At 42.3% G+C, this 21353-nt stretch overlaps 1 protein-coding gene across 1 annotated transcript; it reads right to left on the bottom strand.

Moving 5' to 3' along the window:
- Nucleotides 1-892: 892 nt before the first annotated feature.
- On the bottom strand, nt 893-19164 carry macf1b (microtubule actin crosslinking factor 1b). Its single transcript, XM_058647148.1, has 40 exons — nt 18378-19164; nt 15190-15926; nt 14939-14995; nt 14638-14808; nt 13935-14101; nt 13668-13827; nt 13496-13580; nt 12908-13152; nt 12632-12751; nt 12411-12518; nt 12099-12317; nt 11630-11833; nt 11294-11525; nt 10985-11211; nt 10757-10879; nt 10574-10675; nt 10261-10362; nt 9960-10124; nt 9668-9823; nt 9244-9441; nt 8860-8988; nt 8585-8755; nt 8336-8491; nt 8031-8237; nt 7818-7937; nt 7570-7739; nt 7298-7457; nt 6962-7156; nt 6511-6636; nt 6282-6425; nt 5910-6098; nt 5708-5822; nt 5430-5596; nt 5159-5321; nt 4410-4564; nt 4203-4277; nt 3953-4070; nt 3073-3218; nt 2783-2915; nt 893-2661 (listed from the first exon to the last, which is right to left on the bottom strand). The coding sequence occupies exons 2-40, from the start codon at nt 15844-15846 to the stop codon at nt 2636-2638; spliced, it is 6363 nt and encodes a 2120-aa protein (XP_058503131.1). The 5' UTR covers nt 15847-15926; nt 18378-19164; the 3' UTR covers nt 893-2635.
- Between the last annotated feature and the right edge of the window lie 2189 nt (nt 19165-21353).

Consider the following 21353-nt stretch of genomic DNA (forward strand, 5'->3'; position numbering starts at 1 on the left):
TGTTTTTGGTACTGCATGTACACTGCGAGTTGATCTGTGAGACTCACTTGTAGACGTCAGCAGGAGGGCGGGGATCCAGCTGTGGGTACACAGATAACATTTCTACTATCGAGAAGTCATCACTTGACCTTATTCTATTGTTGCAGTGACGCAACTATATTTGGATCATTGATTATCAGCGTAGCATTCCAAAGCAGCCTCTGAAAACATGCACCTGTTAAAAATTCCATTCTTTCTCGTTTTGTATATTGAACTTAAAAGTGCTATACTATTTGTACAGGAATATCATTGCACCAAATATAGCAAAGTATTTGTGTGTGTGCATGTGTGAGAAAAAGCACTAAATCAGAGCACTTCCTATTCAGCAGCTGATAGAACAGTATTTAGCAGCTAAAAGCTTCGTTCTCACTATTTAGCAGTATAAGAAAAATATTGATACACAAAAATATTGTGATATTTCATGCTGTGATACTGTATCAATTATTTGTAGTGCTTCCTTGATACATTGCAAATATTATTGGTTGTGGTTTTGTGTTGTAGTTAAGCCTCCGACCACTATTTGGCAACAGGCAACATATCTTCTTGCTTATAGTATCCTGCATGTATTCTTGCCTATACACAGCCCTGACACTAATATGTCTCCAAAGAGCATAAACATTGCACTTACATAGTCTAGTTAGCCAAATTTGCTTCACAACTACAGTTTAAATAGGTAAGTGATACAAGTTAGTGTTAAAGCCTGCCTCTAATGCTTTAAATTGACAAAAAACAGTCACTGCAATGAAATTAAACAAACCAGTAGGATAAACTGTGGTGTTTGTACATCCATCTCTACATCAAATTAAGTATTTCTGTTTAACATCTTGCAAAATAGTGCACCAATTCAGCAGTGTACAATATTAATGACAATGGCAATTTATTTTTTTTATTCATTACAAAAATTATTTATTTTGTCATAGTGGACTTCAAATTATTAGTGATCTACAGTTTACCTAGATTAGAAGAAGGAGTGCTGGGTATAGAAACATTTACAGTACAGAAAGATTAGTGTGCATAGCAATAGTCGTGAAATCTGACAATAATTGTGTTTTTGTACAGAATCAGTCTTCTCCAAACATCAACACACTGAAGAAGAAAAGGTATTTTATAATGTAAAAACATTTTTGTTTTTTTTACGTAAAAAATGCTTTTGTCACAACTGCATAGAACAAATGCAATTCAGTACATAAGCTTTACGCTTAATAGAGCTAGTACAAAGGGACACTTACACATAAAATACAGATTGTAAAGTATTGCCTCAGGCACAGTGAAGCACTGAGCAGCCCGTGGAGTAAACTGATGTTGTAGCTACAGTTGCTTCTCTCTCAGAGAGAGTGTGTTTCAGTATAGTCTGCTAAAACAATGCATACTGGTACCTGCAGGATCAGGAGTAATCAAATTCAATATTTACATTTGATTACTCTGGATCACCTTTAAGTTATAGCTAAGATAAAAATGTCTTGAATGGACTGAAGATCATAGAAAGCAAACATTAAATGCAAGAAAGGTAAAAAAAAAAATACATTACAGTATATACAACAGCTTTTGGTAAAATATGCTGACGAGAAACCTAAAAAAAAATACTTCTCAACCATACAGCTCCAGTGCATTCTGCTGTAAAACAATTGTAGATCAAATCAAAACATTTTTTGTTTGAGTTTCAAAAGTAATTCCCTTACTCAACAACAACTGCCACGTTTCCCACTAAGCAAAAGAAGCTATCAGTAGTTTTTAATACAGAAAAGTGCATTTTCATGAAAATAATGTGCCGAAGAAGAAACGTTCTGAAGAAAACTAACTTAACGTCTACACTTTCACAGTCATGTTCCACGGAAAGACAAACAAAGAAAAGCACAACCGCTCCTGAGAAAATAATCTCGACAAATCAACAATGACCTGTATTGTTCATTACAGCATTTCCAATGCTTACAACATCTTTGCAATATAGAATAAAAAAAAAATACAAAAGAATTTAAAAACATGGCATCAATAAAAAAGGTGAAAAGAGAGAAAGAACGTGGCCCTGCCAACAACATCATCTTCATGGAGTGAAATAACTGAAATAAAAAACAATATCAAAAGGACGGACAGCATGCTGTACCCTCTAATGGATTTGGTATATGTTTTTTTGGATGCCAGTTGGGAGCAGTCAAACAGTACAGCGCCCTCACATATCATATACAAATATGTTCTAGCTGTATGTCACCTTTAAATCACTTCCACCGCCCATATTTTGCTTATCATTAAAAGAATATCAAGCTGACAAAAAAAAACCCAACATGATCTAATTTAAGCAAGGCTCTCTCTATCATGCAAAAAGCATCCATGCAGAACTTCTCAACTCTCTATGTAATCAGAACCGTATTGTATGAAATGCGACGTCCTCGTTTTCCACACATTATCTTCACCGAGGCTTATCAAAGCTAAAGACTCTCTGCGTCACCTGTCGTGTCCTTTGTAACTTTCCGTCAGAGTCGCTTTTCAGATTTGACTGAAAGCAATTACTCTCAATTACTTTCAAGGCCCCCCCCCACCCGAGGCTGTGTGTTTGGGTTCAGCGCTGCAGCGCACACATGCTGTTTGGAGGCAGAGGCAATCATGTGGGTAACATCTCTGCTTCATCTGGAGGGTGCAAAAAAAAGGAGCGTAAACACACACAGAATAATGTGAATTCACCAGATTTTCTGCAGGTATCGTGACAAAGCATAATTATCTTCAGGCTGACTAAAGTGACAAAGCTGACCTGATGGTGAGGACAGGACAGATGCTGAGATGTCCTCCCCTGCTGTAACAAACTGTAAATCAGACGCCAAAGCAGCTATGGAGCTCCTGGGACGAATGCAGCGATCACCTGATAAACTCCTCCGGAGCAATGCCTGTAAATACTGTATGTTAGACTCATCATAGTGTAGCACTACTATCTTTGTAATGTTGAAAATTCATGAAATACACAGCATAGAATAGAATAGAATAGAATAACAAAACAACATGACATTGCTGCAGCCATTTGTAAGAAGACAGATGAACTCTTGCCTTGCGTGTCATGGGGCTGGTGGGGGCAGAGGCACTGCTGTAGAGGCTGAGGCTCGAGTTGGATCTGCTGACACTCAAACCTTTAGCCGTGCTTCCTGCAGGAGACAAGTACTTCTCCTTGATCTTCAGGTTGGTCCGACCTTTCACTGTGAGTGACACAGCGGGAGAAGTTTCACAGTCCATCATGAAATGTGGAGTTTATTGTACAGTAGGCACGATTATTCTCATTTTCATTCCTTTTAAAATGATTACTACCTGTTAAAACCTGTAACCACAGTTCTTGAATATGCTATTTTAGACTATCACAAGTGGTCAGCGCTAAATTTAGATCAGTCAACACACACAATACATCCTGAACGTGTCTTCAGGTTTCATCACAAAACCACATTTCAAGGTCTGGGATACATGTGACCTCATTCTTTAGGATACATGAATGTAAATCAGTCCTCAGGATCCATTAGAAACTGCCTTCTCTGCTGACGGTTTTCTGAACTGGTGCCGTTCACAAGAACACATTATTTCTTTTTGGTATGGTTAAAATCTTAATCCAATTTACCATTGTAGCACTTTGCAGTATTTATCCATTGATTCATTAACCCCAGCTTGACTTTCTTTCTCTTGCTCTTTGCATCAATACACACACATGCACACATACTGACATCAATGTGTATAAGAATACAACAATGATACGAAATCCAATCACAAGGAGACACATCCGGGAAGTATCTAAATACCAGGTGTGAACAGTCATACCGAGTGATGATCAGATCTCGTAGCACAGGTGTCAATACCAGGTCAGAACCACATTAAATGTATTAAATGTGTCTCGCACTAGAGTTTGTAGTTGTCTGTTGGTAGTGACTAGAAACAGTGTGCTGACCTCTGCAGGGGTCATTCTTGACCAGGAACTCGTCTAATGCAGTCCAGCCTCCTCCCACTCTCACCATCAAGGTGCTTCGCAGGATACGAACCATCCGCAGCTGCTGTGAATCTCCAAACTGCAGCAAACACACAGTACATTTGAAAAACTGCAGGTCACAGCAGTACAGTAACATGTAACAGAGCAGAGTTTCTCTATGTCAGGCCTCATTTATGCTGTTAAATTAAATGTAATGGAATAATGGACTGACCCTGTATCGATTGGCACTTATTTGCTCCACTTGGAACCTCTTGGGACAATTGCACTTTGAAACCTGCCGACTCACCTACAAAAGACAAATAATGAGTCAGTGTGACAGTGTCAGCCGCTCTAATGAATCTGACTGCATGAGTGTGTTTTCTTGTGCGCACACACACACACACACACACACACACACACACGCACACACAGTTCATACCTCTTCATTGATTTGATCCGCATCCAGTGTTTTCCTGTAGGGATCTCTGCTGGGGTGAAGTGCACTTACAAACTCATAGTAGTCAATGAAGCCGTCGCTATTCATGTCAAAGATGGCTGCCACTGCGTTCATCTCCAGAGAGTTGGTGGGGAACTCTACAGGTATGAGCAATAAAGCCAACAAGCTTTTGAATTACACATTACAGATTAAAACAATAAATAAAATAAATGACACTTTCATTCACATCTTTGCACATATATTAAGGGTTGTGTTTGGACACTGCTTCAACATTGAATGCCATAAAGTTGCCCCGGAAAGACTTTGTGACGACATGAATGTGCTCAACTAGGTGTCAGGTTTACGGCATTACTGCTAATCAGCATTTTGCAAACTAATAATTACCAGAGAGTGAATGTCTATTGTATTCGTTCCCACAGCAGACAAAAGCCAGCCTGTGTGTGCGTGGGTTTTCTTCGGGTTCTCCGGTTTCCTCCCACAGTCCAAAAACATGCAATATGGGGATAAGATACTGGACTGGACACTCTGAATTGACCGTAGGTGTGACAGTGGATGGTTGTTATCTATATCTCTATATGTGGCCCTGTGGCGATCACCCTATGTCAGCTGAGTTGGCCACAGTACCCCCTACGACCCTCATGTGGAGGATAAAGTGGTAGAAAATGGATGGATGGATGGATGGTGATGCATTGGCCACAAAAGAGAAGTGAATCATAAAAAGTGTGTCTTACTTGAGGCGAGGACATAATCAATAAACTCCTTCTGGCTGATGCGTCCATCCTGGTCGCGGTCGATGCTGCGAAACACGTCTAAGATGCGCGACTTCAGATGACTGATCCACTGTATGTAACTCTTCCGCCAGATGTTGAAGTCAAAGTGTGCAAATTCCTCCATCTGTCCGGAAACATATAAAATGTTGCCTCAAATTAAAACCAGGCCAACTACATCGGGACAAAACCCTTCCCGTTGTTTTTGTTTACAGTTTCAAAGAGCAACAATCACCTCTTTGAGTGTTTGCTGCTGTTGTTCCAGGCGACTCTGTCTCGCTATAGCCAGCAGCCAAAGCTTCTGCCACCGACTGACCAGCTGACAGAGCTGTGGAGTCTGGGGGTCAAGGTGCTCCAGGGGAACTGGTAGAGCAGGCTGCAGCTTCTGGTTGCTCCTCCTCTCTGGTTGGAGAAAAAGGAACAGCATTGTAGCATGGCAACAATATGTATTAAACTCATAATTGGCTTATGAAATGTTCAGTATATTGTCAACAACTGTCCACTGTGTCTTACTTGTGAGGGGCCTTTTACTTGGGGACACTTGCCGTTTTGGAATTCTCTTGTGTTTGCAGGTCTTTGTGGAATGTTCAACCTCTGGAAATTTTTTATTCAACTCCTCCATGAATACCTGGATAATGATAATTGAAAGGAAACATTTTAACTATGTAAATGTATATGTATCTAGGCATCCTGAACAGAGAAATAAAAATCGCACCGTGTGTTGCTCAATGAGCTCCTGGTTCTGCTCTGTGGATTCAGGCGGAGGCTCTTGGTCTCTGAAGTTGAGGGCTTCCTCTGCAGAGGAGATCCAGTCTAGAAGTCTCTGAACCTCCTCTTTCTCTGCGTCCAGTGCCGACAAGCTGGCCTCGATCTTCCGGCCCTGCTGCTGAGCCCATGTTTGTACCTGACTCAGAAAACAGGAAGTGGGAGAAAATGACACCAGTGGATGCATTCTGGTGCTGACAACCTGTGTTCAAAGCAATGACTTCACTTAAGGAACGAATAGCACGATACAAAAAAATAGCTGGGACATTTTTAACTCAGCACATAAGCATAAGGATAACTTTGCAGAAATGTGGCCACTCACCTCCTCATAGCGGGTTTTGGTGACACTGATCCAGGATTTGAGGGTGATGACAGAGTCTGGGTGGCAGGAGGCAAGAATCTCCTCACCCAGACAGTGGATGTTCTCCAACTCCACATTCTGAGACTGCAGCAAACTCATTGATTCCTGTGGAGTATTAGATAATTTTTAACATACAGTACAGACGGTGAACTTGCCTACAGGGCATGTTAAACTATCACGTTATACTGACCTCGTGCTGTTTGCGGAAGGCACGCAGACTTTCCTCCTCCTCAGGTATTAGCCCATATTTCAATATCCTCTCCGCCTCGGCAAGGTGTTCCATGAAAGAGTGAACAAGGCCATCAAACTTCTCTGCCTAAAGAGGACGTAGAAAGTGACACGCACATTTTGTGATTAGACCTGCCCATTGACTTTTATTAATGGACAGATTCTTGGTATTGTTAAAGTTTCCATGTGACCGTTTATGCTTGAAGAAGATACATTAATATGTGTTGTTTGTGAAGGACAAATGCCAACACTGAAGCCACTGTCAAGTTAATATACATTAGTGTGCAAAAGCCATTAGAGTTGTTGCTATAATGACCACACCATTGTCATTATTAGTATAGTTTAAACCCAAACTACAAGCAGCAGATTCTATGAACTTTGCATGTTAGGTCTGTTCCGCTGACAGAAACTACCTGCAGAAGAGCAGCTTCCAGTCTGTCTTGCTTGCTGACTGACAGCTTGCACACAGCCTCCCAGCGTTCCTCCAGTTCATCCATCTGCTCCTGCAGCCAGTGTGCATCAGCTGTGCTGCTCCTGGTCAGATCCCTCACCGAGCGCTTCAGGGTCTTGATGCATCCGGCTCGCTTCCCTAACTCCTTTTGGAATGCCTTAGAGTGAGAGTGAGAGAGAGAGAGAGAATATTTTCTGAGGAGCTGCAATATCCTTACAGCACAGACTTGTAAAGAAAGTAGCACAGAAATATAAGTAAAAAGGCAACTTTACATAAAAACACATTGATTGTATTGTACCTTGTGTTTGTCTATCAGATTATTGACCATGTCTTTGTCTCCACCAACAGGAACATCCTCAGCCAGTTGTGGTTCTGCTCTGTACAACCAGTCATTCAGTGCCTGGAGAGCATCGGTGAATCTGCCTGAGAACAGCAGCGCCTCCTCCAGCTTATGTTGTCTAACAGAACACAACAAATATTGTCAACATTACTCTGAATGAACTTAATTTGTGTTGCCTCGTTTGAAAGTCATTGTACTTTGTGTGTTCATACTGTAACGGCAGACCGTACCTCTCCATAGACTTGCCACTGATGGTGTCCCATGTGTCTTTGAGTTCAGCCAGTAGGTTTTCCAGGTGTTGTCTGTCATGGCTGGTCTGAGCTCTCTCATGGAGGCTGCGACCACTCTTTAGCGTAACCTCATACATGGGCCTCTTAAGCCTGAGCAGCTTCTGGAACTCCTAATGGCCAAACAACTGATCAATAAAGACGCTTGTAAAACATATTGCAAGCTGTTTTCGTCGTGACGCAAACTGCACCTTCTGTTCAGACAGTTGTCGTTTAATCTCCTCATGAGGCACAGCAATCTCTTTGTGTGTGTCCAGCGTCTGCTCTACGTCAGTCATCCAGTCCAATAGTATGCGCCAAGATTCACGGAACTGAAAGGTGAGAGATACAGCAAAGACACTGTGAGGTTTGGAACATGAAAGTGAAGCTCTTCCATTCATAATGGAGGGGATAACATGGGTTACCTGCTTGGCGTTCTTTTTGACCTGCTCCAGCATCTTGCCTCTTTCCGAGGTGCGTTGTTGTAGCTTCTTGAATCGATCCTGCACAGTCATTATTAGGTTATGAATGACATCACTGTCTTCCTTCCTGCTCAGCTCACTTAGCCTACAGCCTGTGTTCTCCACTGTGGTCTTTTTCTCACAGTAACCGTTCACTTGATTCATCAGTTTCTGTAAAAACAAATAAAATGACATATTAATACATCAAACACTGACAAATGCCTATGTAACTCTGAACCTAAAGAATGCAGCAGTATAGAAAGTCATACTTTATGATCCTTCAGCTGAGTGCAAACAGTGTCCAAAACAAAGCTGGGAGAAGGAAGAAGCCCAATAGACTCTTCACATTTGCTCATCTTAGTGAGAAGTTCCTGGACGTTACTGTGGAACTCCTTGGCCAGACTCACTCCCTCTGTGAGTTTAGCCTGTAAGGCAAGCATAACAATATAAAATCATGTACTTGTGATAAAATGAGTTCATATAGAAAACAATTAATTGGCTGAGTAACATCAACTAACCTTTCGCTCCTGGACTTTGCTGTAAACAGATGCCCATTTCTGTTCAAGAATCGAGAGGTTGTGTTCAGTGCTCGACCCCCGCACAACATTGCTGCTCTCCAGCATCCTGTGGATGGCATTCTTCACATCTGTGAAGGCGTGAAGCTTTGACTCCATCTCATTGCACAACTCCTGTTTTCAGTGAGGAGAAATAAGAATGTCAGACTTTAGGCAGGACAGCTACAGTATATTCATGATTGGGGCCAAATTCTTATTGAAACCTTGGTAGGTCTCACCGAGTGCACACTGAGCCTTTCACTGGCAGAGTCTGGCATTCCCCACATGGCCTTAGTGGAGGACAATCTCAGGTCTGTGTTCTCCAGCCACTGCAGAAGATCCTGAATCTCCATTGTAACATCTTGGACCTGGAATAACAAATTAAAAAAAAGAAAGAAAGAAAAACAAATTTATGAATAGGATTTTCAAATCACCACATTAACGTTTCATCAAGTATTAGAGTTTGCCATCAAATTTAGGATTTTGTTTAGTTTTCTTTTTTCTTTGACAAACCAGGACAATCACCACAAGATGGATATGAAATCAAAACACTATTCTAGGTTGTACTAAGGTTGAAAGTGATCTAGTAAAACAACAACAATATAATGTTTTTTTCTCTTTACCTGACTCAGTCTGTTCTCAAGTTCCAGTTGCCTTCGCTCAGCCTCACATCGAACAAACTCCCAGCTTTCATTTAGCTGCTCGAGGTGAGACTGCAGACCATGTGAACTATCGCCAGACCCAACCTCCAGCAGTCCCCTGCCCGCCTGGTTCAGTGACTCCATAGTGCGAACATGGGACATGACGTCATTATGCAAGACCTTTGGAGAAGAAGAAATATGAAAGATCAGGGGCTAAATAAAATATATATGAAGAGAAATAAAGTACAAACAACGGTGAGGAGATAGAAGTCTGCTATAAATTCAAGTGTCAAGTGTTTTCCAGCAGATAAACTCAGGTCTGTTTGGGAAGTTTCAAAGAGATCAATGCAATTTAAGTTAACAACTGACCGCGCAGCCCTGCAATCAAACACCAAACACCACCAACCTTGTGTTTAGCCAGCTCTATTTCACAGGTCTGCAGGTCGATACTGACTGGCTGGCTGCCCTGCAGTTGCTCTGCGGTTCTGGAGAGCCATGTGTGCAGCTCATCCAGTGTGTTTTGGAACTGACCCAGACCCAGCAGAGCACACTCCAGCTGATGCTGAAAACAATAACACACGGATAGAGAACTTTAAGGTGAGGATTATTGATCATTAACAGCTGAATGCTGGTTTATCAGTCATCCACTTTTAATTTTTTTTTTTAATTTCTTGAAATATCTGCCTCCATTTTCTCACCTGTCTGTTGACCGTCTCTGACTCCAGGCTGTCCCAACGCTGTCTGAAGTCACAGAGTGGAGACACTGAGCCCGGACGCTCAGAGCCTGGAGAGAGCCGGCAAACAAAACGATGGTTCAGGCTTTCGATCTCAATCTTCTTCTGGTAAAGTTCTCGCTTGAACTCCTGCAGGAAAAAAAAGAAAGAAAAAAATTAAAATAACAATAAGGACATCTGAAGAAACATTCAGCTCACAACTGTCACAATCATTGTCTGATGCTAGACAAGCACTCCTTGATTCCACTCTGGTTCACAAACTCACCTTGAGATCGCATAGCTGCTCTTTGACCGACTCCAGGTCAGTTCCGACTATGAATTCCTCAGTAGACCTCAGCTCAACTGACTTCAACCACTCAAAAAGACCCTATAAGCAAATAAGTAACAGAAGAAGCACAATAAATGACATCACTTATTTGACAGTTCGTTTCTACCAGCCTTTAACTTCTAATGTGTTTTGTGACTTTAATAATGATGACTTTTCGTTCTCAGCTAAACGTGTCCAAATAGTTCTGTATCTTCTGAAATATACAATTCTACATGGCATATTTAATTTAACTTAACGCAAGCACACACACCTGCATCGTGTCTTGATAGTTGAGGGCCATCTGTAAGGAATCCTCCAGCTTTTTGTGACATTCGTTCCACAGTTTGCTCAAGTTGTTCCAGGTGCAGTAGAGCTACAAGGTAGCAAAAGACACGGTACTGTTAATCATGACATTTTCATGAGACAACAACAGTTTATTTGAATTATTGCTTACTTCATCAAGGCTCTTAGTAACATCTGGTTTGTCTGTATCCCCACATGCTGACATGAGGTCCATTCCCACGATGCCGAGGGTGTCCAGATCTGCTTGTAGACTGTCAATATCCTCCCTGACGGTCTGAGGTGGAAATAAAATGAAGAAAAATGATTAAATGTCATGGGGAATAATAATAATAATAGATTACAACGGAGGATTCTTATATTGTAAAATGTCCAGACAAACCTGCATGGTTTCGAGGCTCTGGCGGATTGTCTCAGAGTCTGTCCGATTAGCACTGAGGTCCAAAACTGCCTGCTGTGCATCATTCAGGGCAGCTGTGACATCAGCAACATCACTCCAGAACTTCATGGCAAGATCCAAAAGTTTGAGCAGCCAGCTTTCCCTTTCCTGGGCCTGAGAGTGTGTCTCATCCCACAGCTGAGACAGGCTGGACACTCGCTCCTGGATTGCTTTAGGATTGTCCAGAAATAGCATTTTTACATCAATGACTAAATCAATGACTTGTACACAAACATGAGAGAAAACAATTACCTGTGCCGATGGATGCATCACCAGCAGCCAGTGTGTTGGACAGCAGCTCATCTGCCTGAGTCTTGACACTGCTGAGGCCCAGCTCCAGTTTAGACAGCTCAGCCAGGGTGTGCTTGTTGTCATGCAGCTGCTCCTGGATCCTCGGGGTGAGTCCTTGAAGTGAGGTTGGAGTCTGTATGCGACTGTGCAAGCGGTCCAGACTCTCTCTGATTAGGGTCATTCTCTCATTCAACTACAAGAGCAAGAGATGATAAGATAAGTTTAGCCTTTTACTATGTTGGTGACTTAAAGTAAATATAGTTTACAATATTTTCTGCATTATAAGAGCATTCTCGCCTGTGTGAATCGTGGCAATGACTCCTCAAGAAGACTGGCAGTCTCTCTGACGCGTTCCCTGATGGCTCTATGTTGCTCCTCAGCATCTGCAGCCTTGCGACAAAACTCTGTCCCCAGAATAGGATTTAGTTCTGACAACCGTTTTGCCAGAGAGCAGAGGCGGGCAATCAAGGGCCTGTGTTCAGCTATGGACTCCCGCAGACCCTTAGGGAGAAGACAAAGATGAAGAAAGGTTTGATAATAATGTGGAGAACAGACTTCTTTTAAGAGGGAACCTGGGGTGAGTAAGATGAATGGGGGAGAACTGATCCTGGCATACAGGACAAAGCAGACATGTCATTACAACACACTGGTGGAAAAGTAACCCAGTCAACAAGAAGAATACACAAATGACCTGTTCTTTACTGCAAAGTATAAAAAACTTCATTGTTGAACAGCACAAAAAAGGTGAAGTAGAGATTTCTTCTACCTGTAAGAGGTCCTGTTGTTCCCGAAATGCTTCATAGCTAATTGTGCTCAGGGAGAGGTGGCCAATGACAGTCTGAGTCTCTTCTAGCCAAGGTGAGACTTCAGCAAAGCTCTCAGCAAACTGGAGAAGAAGTGACTGGGCATGCTCTAGCTGCAGCACCACATGGGAGTTAGTGGCTGAGGTGGTGTTGCATTGTTCCTGTAACACATCTATTGGGGTCTGTTCGGAGAAGGGACAGTAAAATGAAGAGATGAGATTTGAAACCTTTATGAGTGACATCTTCATGATCAGCATGGTTGTTAAAGTCTTTACCTGGAGATCAGCTGCTTCTCCTTCATCACTGTAAGTTAGCAGGATTTCAGCAATCCTCACCATCTTCTCAATGTTGAACCTGTGTTGGAGAATCTCGACGGCCAAAATCTGTTCGGGCCGTAATATACCAAATTACATTCCCACACAACAAGTCACAAAATTAAAGAAATTGCAGACCATCGAATGCAACATATTCCTTAGCCAGCAGTGTTTGTCCTGACCTTCTGCTCATACAGTTGTTCTGCTATGAGCTCTGGATCCAGTTTAATGGTTTTCAGCTTTTCAAGACCCAGTGCTGTGTTTTTGAACCAGGACATCTCCTTCACAACCGCCTTTTCAAGCTAAGGAGGACATACAGTAAGTTTTACATTTGAGGGTTGATCTATGTGAAGTAGGTAACTCATTTATTAATAATAATTGTCCATCATTGGGGGGGAAAGAAAAAGAATTTAGCAAATACGAATCAAACAGTGATCAATTCAAAGTTTCAATATTACCCTCTGTCTTTCAGCTGCACATAGTACTGCATCCCCGGCATGTGTCTGTGCTCCTGCTGCTGCCAAGAGCTCCCTCTCAATGCGACCCAGCCACAGGTGGAGGTCTTCCTGGCTGGAGGTGCAACGACTAGAGGCCTCCACGGCCTGCTCCAGCCGCTGTAGCACATCCAGACTGCTCAGACTCAACACAGAGCAACGAATGCGCAGTGCATCGATCCTCTCCTGCACCTGCTGGGCTTCCTCCTCTGAAGGAGGAAATGAAGGACATAGGTAAGACCAAACTACAACCCATCAAGGTGAGTCCGTGTTTTCACATTAATAGGACGTATCTTATTGTGAAATAAAATACTCAATACAATAGAAACTCTTACTTTGAGTTGGGAAAAATACAAAATAAGGGAATCACACTTAGCTGTAGATACTTCTTAGACACTATGTTTTGACATTTTTAAATCATAGGCAGCAGCGTGTAATAATAGTATTAATGTGAGCCTATTATCATGTAACAGTGAAAACTAATCTAAAACTAATATTACTAACTATTACTAACTAAACTAAAACTAGTTTAACTCATCTTGTAAATATTACCTGAAATTGCTTCCATCAGATCATGTCCGCACTTTTGGATTTTCCCTAACTCCACGGTTTTGACTTGTATCTCTTCACAAATAGCCTATGAAAAAGAAAACCTATCACAGTTACATGTCTTTAATCAAACAACAAAATGAACAATGGGCAATTAATCGAATAGCTTTCCAACCTTGGCACGATCTGTGGCCTCTGAGAGGTGCAGCATCACTCTTTCTGCATTTCGTAGTTCAGCCAGAGTCTGTTCTACAGATATGAGCCATTGCTGCAGGCCGTCTACTCCCTCCTGGAAGAGCTGTGCCCTGGGCAGAATGAGCTCCAGACTCGCCCTCCTACCAGACAACAGCATTTCCATTGACGGATGAGTAACTTTCGCATCACACAAAACGAACAGAATTTGTCATGTGGACGTGTGGCATTGCCAGTAAAAGTAGTTGACCTTTGCTCTGCCTCCAGCTGCAAGGCCTCCCACTTCAGTTTGAGAGTGGAGAGCTTGACCTTTGCCTGCTCCCCCTCCTCTCCTGGGTGGGCCTCTACCAACCGGGGACCCTCGGACATCATAGAGTCCACACTATGCAGACGGTCTGTAAGAAGGCGCTGCAAGAGCTGAGGAACAAGACAACATGCCTTGTTAAATAAAGAGGTTTATCATATTCAAAAAAGTATTTAAAAAAGAATTGACTTTCCTATTAGTAAAGTATAACAACAATAATCTATATTCGATGTTTAATTTGAGAAAAACTTCATTGCTATTGCAAAAAAGAATTGATATTTTTCAAAGCCTTGTATTCTGTCTGCATTTGTGTCAGTATGGAGGACGCCCTGTCTTGTGTATCAAGCTTACATTGTCAAGAGTCAGGGAGGTTTCACCTGATCCGAGGAGCTCACAATGGGTGTGATTACAGCTGAAAGGTGAGAGACTTCCTTCTTTTTTCCTACCCCCAGGGAATGTTCACAATGACTCACTGTGGCTATGAATGCCACCCATTCTGACTGAAAAGCACTGAATTTGTACTACAAAGGAACCAGTTGAGCATTTCCATGTCCTCAGCATACCTTTACATAGGTACACCTTTCAGGTGTATTCATCCTACTATAGCACTCAAAAACAATGAGCTGCAGTAATATTGCTGATAACACACCCTTTGTTCCTGGAGCTGTGCTTTTACCACTTTGACCTCTGACGATGGGGATTTCTGATTGGCCGTGAGCTCTTCTATTTCACCGATCCATGTGAGCAATGCATTCAGGTTTTGAAGAAAAGTCTCAGGGTCTGTTCCCACATCCCTCAAAGCCAAGGCCGATTTTGTTCCCTTGAGAAAGACCGTCACAAAAAAATTAGCTGAATTCTGATTAAATGAAAACATGAGAACGTTTTCAAGAGATGCATGACCGGTTTTGCTGTTGATACACATGGACAAAAGAGGAATCAGTGAAACATACCCTCCATTTAACCAGGCTGGAATCCTGGTCTGAGCTTGAGTGTCCATTATTCTGGAGCTGCAAAGTAAAAACAGTCCACAAGTCGCATCATTTCATCAAAACGATATGCCACTGTACTGTAGAGAGGCAAAATAATGTTTACTTTTTCATTTTTAAAGATAGAGATGGAGAAGAGAATGTCTGCTTTTGGTGAGGAGAGGAAAGAATGAAATGAATGTTTTGGGTGGTTGAAAGTTTGTGTTTTTATCAACCTCAGCGAGTTCCTCGGCCACTCCATTCAGGACTCTAACAGTTCTGGTGACTATGGGGTCTCCTCCTTTATTTCCCGTTGGATATTCAGTCACTTCGACAATTTCCGTTACGACCGTCTCTGTCACCTCCGTCACCTCTGTGACTTCACGTGATGCTAAAGTCTTCCAGGACCATGGACTTCCTTCCCTGGAGTCTCTCCTCTGAAGGCTGGCCCTCCTCTCTGGAGTGGTCTTGTCCGGATACGCCAGTGGAGATCTGGCAAACTCCGGAAGCACTGTTCTCCTTGTCAATGTCCCATTTCGGGATGTTTTAATTGGTGAAGGGCTACTGTGCCAGGCGTTATCAAGAGTACTGCTACTCCTGATCGTGGATGCTGGAGAGCTGCGGAGGGGTTTGTCTGAAATGGGGGTATGAGTCCCCTCATCCCGCTTATAATCAATGTCCTCTGTCTTTTTGTCTCCATCCATCTCTCCGTCCTTGTCCGTACCATCTCTGGACTTGTCTTTGACAGCCTCCTCTTGTTGAGCCTCCCCATGTTGCTCCGGGGACTGCCACTCTTTTGGTCGCTGGTAACACTTCTTAAGGAAGTCCTCGTCTGACCTCACATGCTTGGACTTCTGGCCCAGGCAGCTGGGCCGGCTAATGAGGTTACCCATAATCCTTCAGCCCAGAGGCTAGTGAGGTAATAGGTGAGGTAAGGCCCCTCGGCCATACATGCAAGCGGGTCTCCAGCTACCTAAAATAAGACAAGGTGGCTCTGAGTCATCATCAAATCAATCAATGCAAATATCAACAAAACGTTTTCTTTAAAACTTTGCTTCTTCCAAATAATTAAATGATGCTCCCTACAGCAACAACAGTCCCTTACATCCTTTATTTGCTGAATTTCTGTGCCAATTCTGTCCTTTTGCTTGACACTGACAGAGTTGCGGGAACTACAGCAGAGATACTTGGCCTGGATATACTCCCCTCCCTTTGTCTTCCCTTTTAACCACACAGACACATGCCTCCCTCTGTCTCAAATCACCAACTAAAATATTCAGAGTTTGGAAATCAATGTGACAGGCTTGTCGAGGATCCCACTGCTTAGCCTGGCACAAGAGAACTGGTGGCAGACAGCCAGCCTCTGTCTTTAAATCAGCCTCAACCAGTCCAGGGAAAACTGTTAATGATGCGATTGAATATGACAGCCATAAAAACGCAGGCATCACATCATTCCTCTGGGGTGACAATAATTGGGGAAGTAGAACCACAGAGTGGCATACAGCAATTACCTGTACACCTCAGTGCATTACAATATAATAAAAGGAAATTAATTGTATTTTTGTTATAATGTATTTTCCAACTGAAGCTCATAAGATGTGCCGCCATTCAACACTGTATTTGATCAAAATGAGAAGATCATTAAAGACTTCCCTCTGCGACTTCATTATTTTGGCAGATTGATTTAAGTTGAATTTAATTTTATCGCATACAGAAGCTGAGGTGAGCCCATCAGATCGTGGGGGGGGGGGGTTCCCTGTTAAGATTGGGTCCTCCCTCTGAGTGGATGTAGGTTGCTTAAGGACATGCTGGGTGACTTAAGATCTCTGGGGGGTTTCATGGGTCAACAAATGGGCAATTGGAATCTGTATTTTTACAGCCAACATTGATTCCATATATTTATCCTGATCTACTGTTCTCTGCCTTTGAGCTATAGCAATATCTAACACATTAGAATACAATCTCATTAATTCTAGTTGAGATAAATCACACTCTAAGAATGACCTACTTTGATACGATGACTCCATGTGCATTAGGCCAGTGATTGCCTTCATCATGCAGTCAGGAGATTCACAGGGGAGTACACATTCAGATCAGAGAGTAGAGCCCAGACAAAGGCCCAGTACCGAGATCAATGATTACCCAGTTAGCGCAGATCACTGCCCAGCCAGCAGTCTCCTGAGGAGGGCAGAGAGAGTGTCTGTGGCCATGTCCACACGAGTTAACAATTCAAGAGAGAGGGTGTGTCGTGTCTGGTTACTGCACCGCATGTGCGTTCATTTGCTAAATTACAAAGTCGTGACAGCAAATGCTGCACACGCATATTCTAACACACCGTATATTTTTCTTTTTGCACCGGCATTCAAAAAACAACAATAGCCTGACCTACATAATCTGCGCTCAAAGCAAACCAGCCTTAAGTCTACTGTATATTGGACATGCACCTTCCTAGAATGATGATACTAGAGAGAGAACCAGGGAACTGCACAACCACTCACCCTTTTAATGTATATTGTGGATGACCTAACCATCCCATCACTTAACCTAGTTTGAAATGGCCCTTAATTCAGCCCGGCCCCTTTCTCTGCTCTCTACGGTGATTTATGAGACATGACTGCAGCCCATTTCCTGATGAATTTGATTATTACATTAACATAAGGGCTTTCCCATGGTGTGGGAAAACAAAAGCCTTATTTTTGTTTGTCTACAATTTTTGCAATTATTGATTTATTTGTTAATCTAAATATCAAAAAATGAGACACGTGACAAAAAATACTAATGGAGTCTTGTATATTGAAGTGATTGAACTATTTACATACTCGAAGTAGCCCTTTATGGGTCAACCCTTTATTACTATAGCAGAACAATTAACATGAGTCACAACAGTAGAGAGCCATGATGTCATAGCACTGATGTGTGTCAGTTTCTGTTCAGGAACAGAAGGACCTGTCGTAGTAATCACGGTAATGGTTCCAAATCAAGAATGGCAGCTGTGCATTCACCCATGAGACTCATAACATCTTAGGGAGTATATTGTACACGGTCACGTGTTCATCTATCTAACAATCCTCAGAACAAAGCATGTACTGTACATATAAATAATACTGGGATTATGGTGAATATAATACAGTTTGTGAGAAGGCTCTGTCTACTAAGACGAATAATAATAATCTGAAATATTTTCATGAAAAAGAAACATTTAAGAGACTTTTTACAAATGAGCCTAAATACAGATCTACTTACAATAGTATGATCCATTCACACTGAAATTCTTTGCGCTACATCCGTTTCATTTCCTGTCCATTCACTATCACATGAATCCCTAGATCAGTATCAGTAAAAGTCCAAAACCAAGCTCTCTCTCTGTCCTGTGTGGGTTACTGGCGGTTTTTGGCCGTTTGAAGGTTACATGAACCACACTTACCCTGAAGCAGAGTTGAGAGCAACAGCATGAGTAAAGGAATTCAGCCAGTCCTCAATCACCATTCAAAAAGGGGAGGAAAAAAAAAAGTCCAGCTTTGTTTGAGCATCCTTTGAACGGCCTCCCCGCTCCAACATCCCAGAGTGAGGGCTCCTCACAAACACACACTTGCATAGTTCACTCATTCACACATGCTCGCATACAAACACTCTTTCTAAACACACTCACACACATGCCCTGATAACTCATGCTTTTCCGTTGCCCAAAGTCACAGGCAAACAATGTCCTCCTCTCCCCTCACAGTGCACCCCTCCCCTCCCCTCACATCACATCACTTCTCCTCCCACCAGCTCTGCTCCTCTCCCTTTCTTCTTTGTTGTGGGAGCTGTGATAGAGGAATTCCTTCCTTGTTAACGCCGCTGATGGGATAGTGTGCCCAGATGAAGACAATGTATTCCAACGGCTCAGTTGAACTCCCACAGTTGCCAGCCAAGAGCAGTTTCCACATGGAGGTCAGATTGTACTGGTTCCACCAGCACTGCTGCTGCTGCAGGTTGATCCTGTACCAGACAGCTAGGCGGCAAAGTGCCCCCTTTACCTTCCTTGGGCTTTTTTCTCTCACTCTCTCCCCCTCCTCATCCGACAAAGCCCCTCCTCTGGGTCTGATTGTGGCTCAGAAACTCCATGCTGCTTCTGCTTAAAAAATGGAGTAGGTGGGGGGGGCAAAGAAGGAGAGGTTTCTAAAGACCCCTGGGCTTCACCCCCCAGAACATTCACATGTTAAGTGACAGCTGCCTCAGCCCTTTCCCTCTCTCGGTGGCGAGGGAGAGAAGTGCAGGCTACAAAAGAAGAGACCCACACCCACTCTGCCACACACACTTGCCACCATCCCCCTCGCAGTCCCCTCGTTCCCCATTCAGCGAGCCAGTGCAGCAGTCTCCACAACAGCAACAAAGACGCCTAATTACTGTAAAACATCTCAGATTACTTTTCAACTCTCTTCCAGCGCTGCAAACCCAGCACACAAACAAAGGAGCAGGAAACAAACACAAAACAGAGAGCATTGGGAAGATAATACCGATTCCTTTCTCTGCTTCTGGCATGGGAAAGCAAAGGAAGGACCCCTATAGTGAAACTCTATCACACACCATTTCAAAAAGTCACAACATTTGCCTTATACCAAGCCTACTGTATGCAAACATCATTACAGCAACAGTCACGTGCATGTTCTTGTGTTTGAAATGAACCGTGTGAACTCTTTTTCCGATAAGAGCGAAGGCATTAACAGAAACCAGAAACTACCTTTGACATTTTTGTAATAAACAATAATAATAATAATGCAGGTCTTACAATCAGTGTCTGTGGCCCAAAACCATGCATTCCTTCTTTATTCATTTCCTACTGTCCTTCTCCAGTCAGCCAAGTAATGAACCAATCCACTGATCCACCAAATGCACACATTCATGTACAGTGAACACACACACACACACACACACACACTCTCCTCTCACTCTGTCACACACACACCTGCATTCAGTCGGCTTACTGCAAGGTCATTCACCAGAGTGTTCAAGGACAGGTTACTGGATAAGAACAAGACTTCTTTCTCATCTGGTTAACACAGTATACACAGTATATTCAATAAATATCTTATCTTAATACCTACAGACGTGGCAGCAACATCCATGTGCCGGCGTGTCTTTTGTAATGCAAGTATATTCTCTTCATCTCCTCATAAACTATCATAAAATCAATAGCACTCTCTCTGGTGTAGATGGCCTAATGTGTTACACGTGGATGGAAATCTCTTTGAACCCGTCTATGCAAACCTAGTTAATACAGTACGAGGTATGTGACTGAGATGTGATTTATTATGTTTAGGCCACAAGATCACGGTGTAACTCGTTTAATGATAAGTACTTATTTCTAGTGCATTTTGAGTGAAATTCAAGCAGGTTGTTTGTCCATGCCGTTTAGAATGGCACATCGTGTTTTCTGATCTTATAGTGGTAAGTACGTTGTAAATAACAGGATAAAGCTATGGTGCCTGAGCTTACTAAACCAGCTTTGACTGAAATTGGGAAAAGAAACGGTGACTTCCCAGGTTTAAAAGCGTTTTTTCCTGTTATTTATTTGTTTAAAAGCGTTTTTTCCTGTTATTTATTTGTTTAAAAGTGTTTTTTCCTGTTATTTATTTGTTTAAAAGCGTTTTTTCCTGTTATTTATTTGTTTAAAAGTGTTTTTTCTTGTTATTTATTTGTTTAAAAGCGTTTTTTCCTGTTATTTATTTGTTTAAAAGTGTTTTTTCCTGTTATTTATTTGTTTAAAAGCGTTTTTTCCTGTTATTTATTTGCATGTTAATATTTTTCAGACCTGTATCCATTGCGGGTTTCACACCACTGACAGCTTTTAGAGAAGCTTATGACAGTTTAGTACAGACGGATACACTTGTCTAAACAATCTGAATGCCCGTTTTTGATGATATGACATTAAATATTATTCAAATACACAAATGCCCACAACTAGGATGGTTAACAAGCAAAAGGGAACTTCCTCAGATTTAAAAACTATCCGAAAAACACCTTAAAGTAAACTGTACCACAAACAATATCCTGCACTTAACGCACATTATTAACACTCCTTACAAACTGAATAACAAATGAAGCGCTAAAAGATTCACAAACTGACAGATAAATGTTTATTCGCTTTACTCACAGAGATAATGTCTTTAGCTGTTTAATGAGCAAGTAGGGCCCACATTCCCAGTGCGCTCTGAAAGAAGCTGGCGGTGATGAGGCAAAGCTTTGCCAGGAAGACATTGTCGCAGAACCACAACACCTGATCCCAGCTTTCATCGTCCTCCAGCCTCTTCTGTACTAATTGAGTGATTTTTGCCAAAGCCCACTCCTCTCCATTTCACAGTAGGTGGACATAGAGTCTAATCACAGCTCTTAAAAAAGACGACAGCTGATGGAGTTG

The sequence above is a fragment of the Solea solea genome, chromosome 13 (assembly GCF_958295425.1).
Source record: "Solea solea chromosome 13, fSolSol10.1, whole genome shotgun sequence".
Classification (NCBI taxonomy): Eukaryota; Metazoa; Chordata; class Actinopteri; order Pleuronectiformes; family Soleidae; genus Solea; species Solea solea.